This window comes from Salvia hispanica, chromosome 3, assembly GCF_023119035.1.
Source record: "Salvia hispanica cultivar TCC Black 2014 chromosome 3, UniMelb_Shisp_WGS_1.0, whole genome shotgun sequence".
NCBI lineage: Eukaryota > Viridiplantae > Streptophyta > Magnoliopsida > Lamiales > Lamiaceae > Salvia > Salvia hispanica.
The window spans coordinates 20,063,236-20,076,629 of NC_062967.1; the positions used below are offsets into that span (position 1 = coordinate 20,063,236).

Consider the following 13,394-nt stretch of genomic DNA (forward strand, 5'->3'; position numbering starts at 1 on the left):
ACACAAAATAAAGTTGCATAAAATCCCATGCCGCCCAAGAAAAGGGTCATCTTCCTTGGGACGGAGGGAGTACTATTTTCACAATAAAAAAATAATCTTCCTCCTTTGTTTTTCTACTTCTGATTCTTCTCCTTTATCTCTCTTGTCTCACAAAAACACACTTCAAATTCGGTTATTTCTGACGCGGACATTGTATTTTGGAATGCAGCAAAAATGTAAATTTGAAGATTGCTTATTCACGGATAACTGGACTAGCGAATGTTATTAACCAGCTTGAAATCCAAACCATTGGCCTTAAAACAAAATTAACAGCACTCCTAAGCCTGAAAGCTATATACAGCTATTGTAATACAATTTGCAAAAACACCATAATACAACTTTACTAAATCTCCTATTCAGTCTTGGCTCTGAGCCCCTTTGTCACTAGTCAAATTATCAACTAAAATCCTATCACAAGTTCCTTATCTTCGAAAATCGGTTGATATCATCATTTAATAATACATTCTTCCATTACGAGTTTTCAACATAGATCCCGGACTGCCATCAGCAGAACCCAATCACAAGAATTTTACCCCTACTCCAACAAGCATCACCTGCAAATTCTGAAAATCAAGTCAAACTCAGCATAGCACAAACCCAACATTTGATCAAAAAAGGACAAATGCTCATGTAAAATACTAAGATATGGGAAAAACACAATCAGGATCAGCCCACAAACTCTAACAGCACAATCCATGAAACAAAATTGACATTTCCCTGGCCTCAAGAGCACCTAGAAACATATTTCCTCGCTACATTAAACAACAAAAATCCATAACTGAGGTTTCAAATCCATACAGACAAAAAATTGTGAGTTTTGACACATTCAATCTAAGGGTTCAAATTTCTCAAGCTTACTGTCTCAACAAAAATAATCAAATACTGACGGGACCGAGTATACTTCCTTAGGGGGTAATCAGGTTCACACCTACATGAAAGAAGATATTTATGCAACCAATAAAACAAATATTCCCTCAGACACAAGTCATAGATGTTAGGGGAACAGATTTGTCTTAACAAGCTTCACAATACAGTTTATAACAAAATTTCAGAACTCGAAAACTTTCACATCAATTTTGAAATCACGTACACCAGAACACAATTTATAGACTAACACTTTCAGCATGATAAAACATTTCTCATAATCGTTAGTTATATACTCCTCATAATGATTAGTTAGATATCATATTGTGAGTCGGATCCAAGTGGACCTTAAATTCAAAGCTCAATCAAGGAGGATTTAATTATTTTTAAATGATGATCAGTGACAGCTTGTGGAAAATGATAACAATAAAGCAAAATATGAAAATAACTAACCAACAAACCTAATACCAAGCAGAAATCTTTTTATACCTCAGTCAGAAAGATTCTTTCATGTCTTAGGCAAATGCTCAGCATCGGATCCATCCCCAGAGGAACTGTCACTATCAGAATCTGCAAATGAACGCACAAACAGTGAAAATCATATACAACAGACTGAAGAAATCAACCAAGAACAGTAAGGATTAGAAAGTAAAAATGTACCACTTGAACTCGACCCCGAATCACTGCTAGAACTGCTAGAACTGCTGGTCCTACTCCTGTTTTGACCCTCTTTGTCATCATCTACAAGAGTGGCACCGTTTTTTAAAGCTTTGGAAAGAAAAAGTGGGGTAAGTAAGGAAAAACAAATGTCAGATTTAAGTCTCCAAGAGTCCATAAAGAGCAACCTAGAATGCCTGAATGAAAAAGTTCATAATACCTGTTCTACTTTCCATCTGGATTGCCAATGCTGGAGTTGAGTTCTGCAGTTTGGTTCAACACACTTGATTAGGATCAGACAGAAGAATTAATTCATAGTGTTATGCAATCAAGAAAAGAAAGCCCGTCCTCTTACCACCAACGAGGCATTCTGATTCCCCATGGTTCTTGCTTGAAGAGCGAGTTCTGCTTTCCTTTTATTTTTGCTCAAACTCTTTTTGTAATTAGTCACAAATCTGTCCAGCTCCCAGAGAGTCTCTGCATCGACACTATCAATCTCAACCTCAATCTCATCATCATTTTGAGAAAGAGCAGTATTTCTCTTGTTAATGATCTGAATAATAGCATCAAGCTTCTCATGAGGCAAGCCCTGTAGGTTGGTGCTGAGTCTTTGCTTCTCCTCATAAGTCATGTCCCTTTTATTAGGATCTTTTGCTTTAGGTTTTTTGGGAGCAGGAGTCCTGCCAACATGAGGTCGATGAATTTTTCGATCAACAGCCATGAATGATGTCACTGGCTCAGGCCTCTCAGAAGTTCTTCCCGGAGCAACAGAGTCATACAACGGAACTGAAGCAGCAGGCGCAGAGACTGGAACTGAAGCAGGGCCAAAATGAGAATATGGCACACCCTTTCTAGAAGAGGGTGTGGGTAATCCCCCCTCGTGATATTCTGGATATTTCCAATAAGAATTGAACTGAGAATCTATAATGGCCCACCTTTCCTCAAAAATCTGTGACAACTGTTCTGCCATAAGGTGAACGTCCTGCCCCTTCGGATTGTAAGTCATGGCATTGCGAAAAACTAGTCGTACATCCTCAGCAAACTCCCTTGGAGACTTGTAAAAATTCTGTGACAATCTAGTCTTAATGGTACCCAAGTCCATAGGATGCTTAATGACATCATGGTAATCAACCAATCCAAGTTGCTTGGCATTCACGGGCTCATTGAAAACCCAACTAAACTTGTGCTTCATCAACCGCTGAAGTAGGCTGCTACAGTTCTTCAAAACCTGATTCCTGTTCTTATCAAACCCAAAGCCAAATCCCATGGCATGATCTTGTTCTCCACTGTGTTTCCTCCCATTATTTGCTTTCAATCTCTTATTACTTTCAGAAGGCAGTCTATCTTTTCCCAAAAGAAACTCTGAATTTCTGTAATACTGATTCGCCTTCGGGGTACGTTTCTCCTTCTCAATAAACTCATTGGACCTATTATCTATTACTGCCACACTGAATTGCCTACTATACACCCGAGGTTCTAGATTCCGTGCAGCACCCATATCTGAATTGACCCTTGCTAATCCGACAGGTCTCGTTTCTTTGTGCCCCATTGTACCCATCTCTGCGTTCACCCTCAACAACAACCTTCGGTCAACCACATTACTTCGGGCATGCAGGGCTTGAGACTGAACATACTCACCAGCATTTGCACCTTCAGCATCGACATAATTACCTTTATTACTAAGGTTACTGTTGCTGGTCTGGTTATTATGTAAAGCAAGCTGGTTCTCTTTGGATTCAAACTGTTTAACTAGCCTCCTAACCTGATCAAGCTCGTGCTCTAGATTCTTCCTAAGAACCTTTATCTCATTCTTTGGTGTCGCTTTACATAAATTAAATCTAATCCTATCATCAACATTAGATACCACCAGTGGCACCACAACTCCATTGAGATTACTCCGAACATTACCTTCAGAAGCTTGAGGTGAAGCAGGCCTCATTTCTTCATCATCCCGTGCCTCATTCCCAACGAGTTGCTGCTCTTTGGCCACTTCAGGTGATTCCACAGCTCCATTGACCTTAGTGAGGCCATTGGCTTGCGGAACATGAAAATTAGGATGATCATTTTCTCTTAACAGTGATGGCACTAACTCCTTCTCACCATCAGCTGAAGGCGTTTTATCAAGCTCTGCACTTTGAGTACGTCGGCCTTCTTTAAGTCTATCACCAGTTTGACAACCATTCTCCGCTACGTGTTGACTTTCATTCTCTTCTAGCAGCAGTACCTGGCCTGAAGAATCTGTCTTTTTGTCCTCGGATTGATTTTGGCAAGAATCTACATCCTCCGACCTTACAACTACCTCAGAAGCACAACAATCTGCTGTCGAACAAGGGACTGTGGCCTGCTCCTCAGCATCGGTTTGAGCGCTTGTTGAAGCCTGATTTGTTGAGGGGGTAAGGGATTTCTTGTGGCTCTTCCGCGTATAAACTTTACTGTTCTCTGTCCATCGACACTTCCCTCTCCAATTCAAATCATCATTGAAATCCCCTAAAGTCCCTGAAGCCATACATGTAATCCCCAATTCCTTAATAAAAAACCCTTTCTCCCAAATCGAGACTCAAGAACCCTAGAATAAGCAAAATCGAAAAAAAGATCTAGGGTTTAAAGAACCCTAGAGTCGCAGAACAAACGCCCAGACCCAAAGTATAAGGAATAACGCACAGAAATGAAGACAGTTGCAAAATTAAATTAAAACCATATTTCACACAGATCCGAATTTCAGAACAATAAACAATAACCCCAAAAGGATGAAGAAAGATTCGAAAACGGATAAAATTAAGCAGAAATGAGTGTGGAAAGAAAAATTGATAAGACAAGCGAAAACATAAATTAGGGAAATTAGGGTTTGGGAGAGACGAAGAAGGAGGGAACTCTCTCTCTCTCTCTCTCGTGCTTTCTGTTCTTCGATCCGAACTCCCACTCGCTTTCTCTCTCCAGAAATCTTTCCTTATTTTGGCTCTCTCTCTCTAAAACGCTCTGCGAGTGGTTGCCATCGAACCACACGCTGCTTTTTTATCACGCGCGCTTGCCGCCACAGTTACTGATAGGGTGCCACGTCATACGCGAGTGACGGCGCGTGCTTTGCTCATCAGCGATAACTTTCATTTGCTCGTCAACACGACGCGCTTTTATTGGCAGTGGTAAGTTGATTACTACCTCCAGAATAAATGTTCCATATTTCACCTGTTTGATTTCGTAAATGAAAGTGTATATAAAATTTCTTTGTACAAATTACTACTCCCTCCGTCCCGCTTAAGATGACACGTTTTCATTTTTAGTTTGTCCCAACTAAAATGACACATTTCCTTTTTTGGTGACTTTCTCTTTCCAATTAATACACTCAACCACTTTTTCTCACTCCTATTAAAATATTCATCTTTCTTTATCTCTCTACTTTAATACTTAGACACACATTCTCTCTCTCCAATTAAACACTTTAACCAATAACTTCTAAAACCCCATGCCGGCTAAGCAATGTATCATCTTAGCCGAGACGGAGGGAGTATTTGTTTAGGAAAATTTAATAAATGTTCCATATTTCAGTGAATTACTATTTGTTTACTATTGAGCAAGAGGTAATGAAAATGTTTCATGGAACATACTTACTTCGTCCAATATTACTTGAAGCGTTTCTTTTCGCCATGAGATTTAAGAAAATAGAGTTTAGTGGGTTAAATAATGTAAAATAAAGTAACAGAGATGGAAGAGAATAATGTACATGTGATTAAATATTTTGTTTTTAGCCAAAAAAAAAATGACTCAAGTAACTTCAGACAACCCAAAATAGAATACGACTCAAATAACGTAAGATGGATCGAATATTTGGTTGACTCAAATATTAAGAAATTGTAGTATAAACAAAAGTGGATGGTAAAAGTTAGTAAATTATACTCCCTTCGTCCCAATAAATATGCAACTTTTGGTTTCAGGCATGTAATTTTGTGCAGTATTGTTTTGTAAGTTAATAAAGAGAGATTAAAGTAGGAGAGAACAAAAAGTAGAGATGGTGTTGTTTTCATTTTAGGAGACTTTTCATTTTTATTGGGACAATCTAAAATGGAAAATATTTCATTTCTAATGGACAGTGGAGTACTAGTATAAACAAAAGCGGATAGCAAAAGTTAGTGATTGTATCTCCTACTTTTATAATTTATCTGTTTCTCTAACAATAATTTTTTTTTTAGTTTTGGTATGTCCGCTAAAAACAGAAGTTTTTATTTTTATGGAAATTTTGGGACTCATTTTCAACTAATACACTTTTCTTTTTATCATTCTCTTACTTTATTAATTTTGCATTAAAAATTGTATCATTTCAAATATTTATATTTTAGGAGACGAAGAGAGTATTAATTTTATAATAAAAAGTGAGTGAAATAAGTTAGCGGAATGTGAAGTCTATTTACCAAAAATAGTTAAATGAAATAGGACATTTATTAGTGCACGGATAGAAAACGAATAATGAGACATTTAATATCGGACAAAGAGAGTTCTTATATGTGCATGTATAATATTCTCATCTTTTTATTTTAACGTCCAACTATCTTCTCCGTTTCAAAACTAAGTACAACTCAACTATCTTAAGTGCACCTGCAATTATTAACTAGATAGGGCGCTGGTACGTCCTACAGCGACGGACTGCCGTTGTGGAGCACCCGTCCCAACAGGCACCCTCGGCTCTCACTCCTCCTCGTCCTCGTGGTCCGTGCTGTTGCCGCCTCTGACGTCCCCGCCCCAATCTCAACGCCATAATCATCAATGGGTGGCATTCCTATGTCGCGCCGACATGCGTCGATCACATCCTTGCACATCCTTTTGTACACAAAATCGTTCGTGCTATACCACCTATGCATGTTCTGACTCATGGTCTTCGTTAGCTGCGCGCGGGCAAGACGGTCATACTCATCTGGGGCTTCAGGGGCCTCCGATTCGAACTCGAAGGACCCGCTGCGGCTGCCGCTTCCCCTCGCCATCCGCTGCGCAGACTTTTGCGCCATCGCGACAACGATGGCGAGAGTCTGATTGTGGTAGCGGGGACACTTCCTCGGCTTCGGGGAGCTCGTGCGAACCAGCACTGCTTGCCTGTACTCACCGGAAGAGTTGATCTTCGTCCGCTTCCAGCCCGAGTCGACACCCGCACAAAACTTTTGCGAACCCCTGACCACGAGAAAGGCCTCCCATTGGTCAAAATCTTTGAACTTCAATTCTTTGTCAGGGTACTGGGACAAGGCCCGATTCTTCACATCTTCCTCAGACATGCCGCTGGTTGCCATGCGCATATTGTTTTGGTAGAGGGCGGCAAAACGACCGAGCTTAGGCCTCAACCGATCCCACTGTTTCCGGCATTGCTCGGGACTGCGAGGCTTCGCCCCAGCCGGTTTGTGTGTGAGGTAGGCCTCACTAATGCGATGCCACAATCGGTCAATATACTGGTTCATCCCGACATAGGGATCCTCGACTACACCGACCCAGGACTTCGCAAGCGCGGCGTTTTCCCACACGGTCCAGATCGACCTCTTCCCCCGCTCCTCCTCCTCCTCTACCCCCGTTTGCGAGGAAGAGCTCGGGGCTTTCCCCTTGCCCTTGCCCTTGCCCCTACCCCCGACCCTGGCCTTGCCCTTGCCTTTGCCCCTGCCCCTTGCAGCAGGCTCCGCCTCATCGGGAGTCTCACGGATCGGCGATAGCCCCAACTCCTGCCCCAACTCCTCAAAAGAGAAAGTCTCGATGCCGGCATACTGAGTCTCCGGAACAGTACTAGTGGAATCATCGGACAACAAATTTATATATGGGCGATAGACAGATTCCCTAGGTGTCTGAGGGCTCCTGTGTTGCATGGTCCCACCCATCCCCGCCATATTTGGCGTCATACTACCTATCCCCTAGGCCCGGGCATCATCCCACCCACCCCCTCCATATTTGGCGTCATACCGTCCATCCTCGCTGCCCTGGGCATCATCCCACCCATCTGACTCATCTAATTGTACATCTTGTAGAACATTTGGGGAGTAATCCCCGCCATCCCTGCCATTTGGGGATTCATCCCCGCATTAAAGTTTCCCTCCGTTCCGGCGGGAAACGTGGGTGTGTTTGATCCGCTCGTGGTGGGGGAGTTCCTATTGTACTCCATTTATAGTAGAAATGAAACTTGTAGATTAGAGAGAGAAACTTGTCAACACAAGTGGTGTGAATGAAATCAAGTTCAATGAGCCGTATTTATAGAGTTTTTTTTTTTTTTTTTTAAATTAAATTTTAAGTCGGACGTCGGACCCTGACGTCCGACCCTCGCCACAATGGCGGACGCCCGCCCGCCCGTCTTTCGGATATCCGAGGATATCCGACGTCCTCACGGGATGTCCGTGTCCGATGTTTTCCTTCACAGTGGCGGATGTCCGGTCGGACTTCCGGGACGTCCACCGGTGGAGATGCTCTAAATGAAAGTATATATAAAATTTCTTTGTAGAGAAAATTTAATAAATGTTCCATATTTCAGTGAATTACTATTTGTTTACTATTGAGCAAGAGGTAATGAAAATGTTTCATGGAATATATTTACTATGTCCAATATCACTTGAGGCGTTTCTTTTCGCCATGAGATTTAAGAAAATAAAGTTTAGTGGGTTAAATAATGTAAAATAAAGTAGATGAGTGAATAAAGTTAGAGAGATGGAAGAGAATAATGTATGTGGGATTAAATATTTTGTTTTTAGCAAAAAAAAAAAAATGACTCAAGTAACTTGAGACAACTTTGAATACGACTCAAATAACGTGAGATGGATGGAATATTTGATTGACTCAAATCTTCAGAAATTGTAGTATAAACAAAAGTGGATGGTAAAAGTTAGTAAATTATACTCCCTTCGTCCCAATAAATATGCAACTTTTGGTTTCAGGCATGTAATTTTGTGCAGTATTGTTTTGTAAGTTAATAAAGAGAGAGTAAAGTAGGAGAGAAAAAAAAGTAGAGATAGTGTTGTTTTCATTTTAGGAAACTTTTCATTTTTATTAGGACAATCTAAAATGGAAAATGTTTCATTTCTAATGGGACAGTGGAGTACTAGTATAAACAAAAGCGGATAGCAAAAGTTAGTGATTGCATCTCCTCTTTTACAATTTCTCTGCTTCTCTAACAATTTTTATTTTTTTTAGTTTTGGTATGTCCGCTAAAAACATAAGTTTTTATTTTTATGGAAATTTTGGGACTCATTTTCAACTAATACACTTTTCTTTTTATCATTCTCTTACTTTACTAATTTTGCATTAAAAATTGTATCATTTCAAATATTTATATTTTAGGAGACGGAGAGAGTATTAATTTTATAATAAAAAGTGCGTGAAATAAGTTAGCGGAATGTGAAGTCTATTTACCAAAAATAGTAAAAATGAAATAGGACATTTATTAGTGAAATATTCATTTTCAAAAAGTTAAATGAAAGAAGTATATCATATATTTACCTTCTCAAAAAGTGAAATATTCATTTTCAAAAAGTAACACATTCAAAAGAAAAAAAATATATAGAAAGGTAAATTATTTTTAAAAATTACAATAATAGTACAAAATGCATTAAAAAACATAAAGTATAATACCTTCTCAAACTCCTTCTCCCTTGGAGAATAGTTTTTCATAAAAAGAAGACAAATATGGTAGTTATAAGATTTTACCTCTCCATTGATGGAGAAATAAAGATACCTCTTCAAAATGGGAAAATGTATAATATCTTCTTTAATACATTTTCTCTTGGAGAATGAATTTTCATGAAAAAAAAAGGTAAATATGATAATTATAAGAGTTTACCTTTCCATTTACCTCTCCCCTCGGAGATGCTCTTTGTCACTAGCAAGGTTTTATGCTTACCATGGTTTTCACACTTTTGTGGTTCAGATTTTGGGTCACAATATAGTGTTTGGTACTCCTTCCGTCCCATTCAAAATGATCATCTTTCATTTTTTATTTGTCCCAATCAAAATAGCCACTTTTCAATTTTGGAAATAACCTTATCTCTTCTCTGTAAAATACTAAACCACATTTTTCCTCTCTGCTTTATTCCACCTAACAACACTTCCTAAAATCTCGTGTCATTCAAGAATGTGGTCATCTTGAGTGGGACAGTGAGAATAATATATAATGTATCCATGAAATTGCAATGCAGATTGTTTGAGAGTTGTGAAAATAAAAATAAGGAGACCAATCTATCCCTGTTAAAACCATCTCCAACAGTACTGTAAAACTTAAAATGCATTATAATAATACCTTTTATCGTACTACAAACAAATTCCATTATAAGTATTTGAAGAAAAAAATATCTATATTTAAATTTGCATTTAATGTATATCAAAAATATTTTTTAGATTTAATTTATTCCATTCAAGTTCAAATCCATTTATATTAATCAAATAAAAGAATGGAAGAAGAGAAATTAAAATACAAATATATAGAAAACCTTACAGAAAGAATATAAAAACTTACAAAAAGAAGGCAGCGGCACGAAAAAGATCAAGATGTGAAACAATAACCTAATTTAATTCTATTAATATTTAATTGGTTATTAATTAATGGATTGGCCCATAGTAAAAGTTAATATTATTCAATATATACAAAAATTTATCTTTTTATACTAAACAAACGATGTTTTACTCCCAAATACAAAATCCAATTTTTATTAGTAAAATTAATACCTCATATGTAAACACGTAAATATAAATATGTGTGTAAGACTATAGTTGTCACGACCGCACTTTCTAAGGATAGAAAGTCCGGTTGATCGCGACTAGGGGAGGATGAAAGAAGCGGGGAAAAAAGGGGAAAACTGTGGCACAACTAAACTTGAACTGAAATAACTTGGAATATATATAAAAATCAGAGTGCATGGTACAAGAGAATGAAATCTCAACTTTTACATTGCAGCGGAAGAGTCAAGAGCAGATGACATCGTGTATGGAGACACGACGCATCCAAGTACTATTCTATCGAAGGATCTTCATCGTCTATGCTCAACACCGCCCGCCGTCATCACTGCTCAACCTGCACATTTTTAAAACATATGCAGGGCTAAGTACTTGGTGTACCCAGTGGACACGTGCCGAAATATATTTTACTAAAAACTGGTTTTGTCAAGCCACTCTTGAGTGAACTCGGGGTTTTAGTCAAAGTTCCGAGAACACTAAAACATTTTTCTTCTCAATTTTCAAAAGCGATCTGTCGATCTATTTTCCTGGAACATATGCCATATCTGACTAACTCCTGAGGAACATAAGCCCACTAAAACTCCTAGTGAACAGAATTCACGAAACTCCTGGTGAACCGGAATGTATGGGCTCATCCCACTTACAAACCCGAATTCACAAAACTGAAACTCCTGGTCTAGTAGCGACATTGTCCTCGCTAGTCAATCAGATAGGCAAAGTTCAAAACAAAACATGGCTTGCCATAACCTTTGCAACTTTAATTTTCTCATAAAATCTTTTTGGAACATAAACTCATTTTTCTTTTATCAAAAGCCGAACACATAACTTCGACTAAGGCTAACAGTTCATAAGCACTCGTTAAGTAACACACACTGTCACATAACATCACTTTCACTTTATGCAAATAGCACTCTTCATAAGACTGCACATTAAATAGCAAACTCGCACTTAATATCACATCTTAAATAGAAAGCGCACCAAATACTTTTCATAAAAACTGTAAACATGCTTTAAACTAAAAGCTGCCTAAAAATATTTTAGTTCGAAAGCCCACCTCGTTCGCTTAAAGCTCCTTAACTTGAATTTTTCCTGACTCCACCCTTAACTCGCGGAGATAACCTTTTTAAAAACAACACAACTTACTAACAAGACTTAAGAAAATTCTTAAACTTTTAGAATGCATGCCCCTAAGAAATCTTGGCCCAAGAACTTAATCAGAATTCTAGCATAAGACCAAATTAATTCTATCCGGCCCAACGGCTCTTCTCCCTCTTTAATCTAATTTGGCTCAATGATCAATTATTCCAGCCCAACATCAAATTACAAATCTCAGCCCAAACATTTCTTTCACTTAAGCTGCTGGCCCAAGCAATTAAATTAGAATAGTCCAACTAAGTTATTCCATCAGCCCAAACCTCAATAAACTTGGTCCACTTAAATAAAGTCTCTTGGCCCAATACAAATAATTCCCTTGGCCCAAATTATTCCCTCCTCCATCGTGACTTTCTCCCTAATTTCGCATCTCTCCCTCTCTCTCACGCCTCCTCCGGCGAAATCGCCGTCAACGTCTCGTCCTCCACCGGCTATCACCGCCGGTGTCTCTCTGCCGCTGCTGCCAGCGCTCTGCATCAGTTCTCGCCGTCGAGCCCTCCAAGAGGCAGCGACTCCAGCCCTCTCTCAACCTTCCCTCGACGGCGCCGACACCAGCCGCCGCCTTACTCTACTGCCCCGGCAGCGTCTCCGCTTAGCCGGGCCTCCCGGAGCTCGTCGCTGCCCGTCCGTCGCCGGGCAGCTCCGCCCAACTAAAGCTAAGTCCTCCTTCCCCCTTCCCCTTTCAAAGCATGGTCCTTTAAAGCTTTATGTTCTTGGCAGATTGTTATTGCTGATTTATCAACTGATGAGGGGAGTCTAATTGCATTTGAGAGGGATTTGTGATTTGAGAAGGAGTGTAGCTATTGGAATAAGTCTTATTGTTATGAGTTCCATTCCTAAGTTTCTTTCTGTGATCTTCTATGATTCTAAGTTCTGGTTCTTGGTTATCTACTATGCTAGCTCTACATGATGCCAAGGGTTATTGGGTGTTGAGGTTGTTACCTCAATTTGAAGAATCCTCTCGGATGGGGACCGATGTCCTGCCTCAAACTCCTCCTTGCCCCTCCTCCACTTCTTGCTGCTCTCTTGAATATTTGGTGATCTTACAGTGTTGAGAATGAGGGGAGGAGAAGGAGATTGGTGTTGTTTATATAGTGCTCTATCTTTGGCCTTTTGTGCTTGATACTTGGAGGCAAAGGCTCCTATTTTGGGGATGCCAGCTCCACTACTTTTGAGCTTGATGTTCATGCTATCCTTACTATTTTGGTGTATGTGTGGCTGTCTCTCTTGGCTGTTTCCTCAGCCTTGATCGATGGAAAAACAGAATCTTGCTCATGTCTATATTGGGCTTGTGTAGAGGCTCATTCTACTATGCTCTCTTGTCTTGGTTCCTCTTTGATGCTAGTTGAGAATGTGACAAAAATAGGCTGACTTCATGCTCTAAATGACAGCCTCCTAGCTGCACTATTTTCGTCTATTACTCCACTTTCCCATTTGAGCCTGTGCCTCCCTTCCTTGTTATTTGTGAGTCATCTTCTAACCCCATTTTTGTGCTAATTTGCAGGTACATGGCTAGAGCTTTGGAGTCTTGTGGCTGCTCCCTAATCGAGAAAGAGAGTGGGGGAGAAAGAAAGAAGATGCTCCTCTAGAGATCCCTTGGCTCCATCACCAAAATAGCTAGCTTCCAAACTTGTTGACTAGTGAAGGAGGATAAGTGGTGTAGAATAGATGTGTGTGTTGTCACTCTCACATATGTAAACATGTGCTAGATGTATCTCCAACATTCTTGTATATCTTATTCCTCACATATTTATTTAGTAAAAGCATAGCCTTTACTTTTTATCCTTGAAATATAAATTTCCCTGCACTTTATTTCTAATAGTCTCTTTGTCCAATTTTGTTTTTACTCCAAAACTAGTGCAAGAAAACTCGGGTTGTTACAATAGTTTTATTAGTTGAACTGTTGCTACCCTCTCTCTCGTACATGACAAAAGATTTTTAAATAATGAAATTATATTCGCTTAAAATAAAGAATTTAGAGTAAATAAATATAAAAATATATA

The 13,394-nt window shown here is 39.3% G+C and overlaps 1 protein-coding gene and 1 long non-coding RNA gene across 5 annotated transcripts; both read right to left on the bottom strand.

The window, feature by feature from the left end:
- Positions 1–214: 214 nt before the first annotated feature.
- LOC125212214 (transcription factor GTE4-like) lies at positions 215–4,539 on the bottom strand. 4 transcript variants are annotated; one of them, XM_048112316.1, is made up of 5 exons: positions 1,916–4,538; positions 1,781–1,823; positions 1,564–1,644; positions 1,393–1,473; positions 215–602 (listed from the first exon to the last, which is right to left on the bottom strand). In XM_048112316.1, exons 1-4 carry the CDS (start codon positions 4,064–4,066, stop codon positions 1,412–1,414), a joined length of 2,337 nt encoding a protein of 778 aa, XP_047968273.1. In that variant the 5' UTR covers positions 4,067–4,538; the 3' UTR covers positions 215–602; positions 1,393–1,411. The 4 variants fall into 4 exon arrangements, with proteins under 4 accessions (XP_047968273.1, XP_047968271.1, XP_047968269.1 ...); XM_048112314.1 differs by having other exon boundaries at positions 215–593; positions 1,564–1,671; XM_048112312.1 differs by having other exon boundaries at positions 1,564–1,671.
- A 5,839-nt stretch (positions 4,540–10,378) lies between these two features.
- On the bottom strand, positions 10,379–13,156 carry LOC125216470. Its single transcript, XR_007175420.1, has 3 exons — positions 12,334–13,156; positions 11,294–11,358; positions 10,379–10,567 (listed from the first exon to the last, which is right to left on the bottom strand). It is a non-coding gene; the product is annotated as an uncharacterized LOC125216470 (long non-coding RNA).
- Between the last annotated feature and the right edge of the window lie 238 nt (positions 13,157–13,394).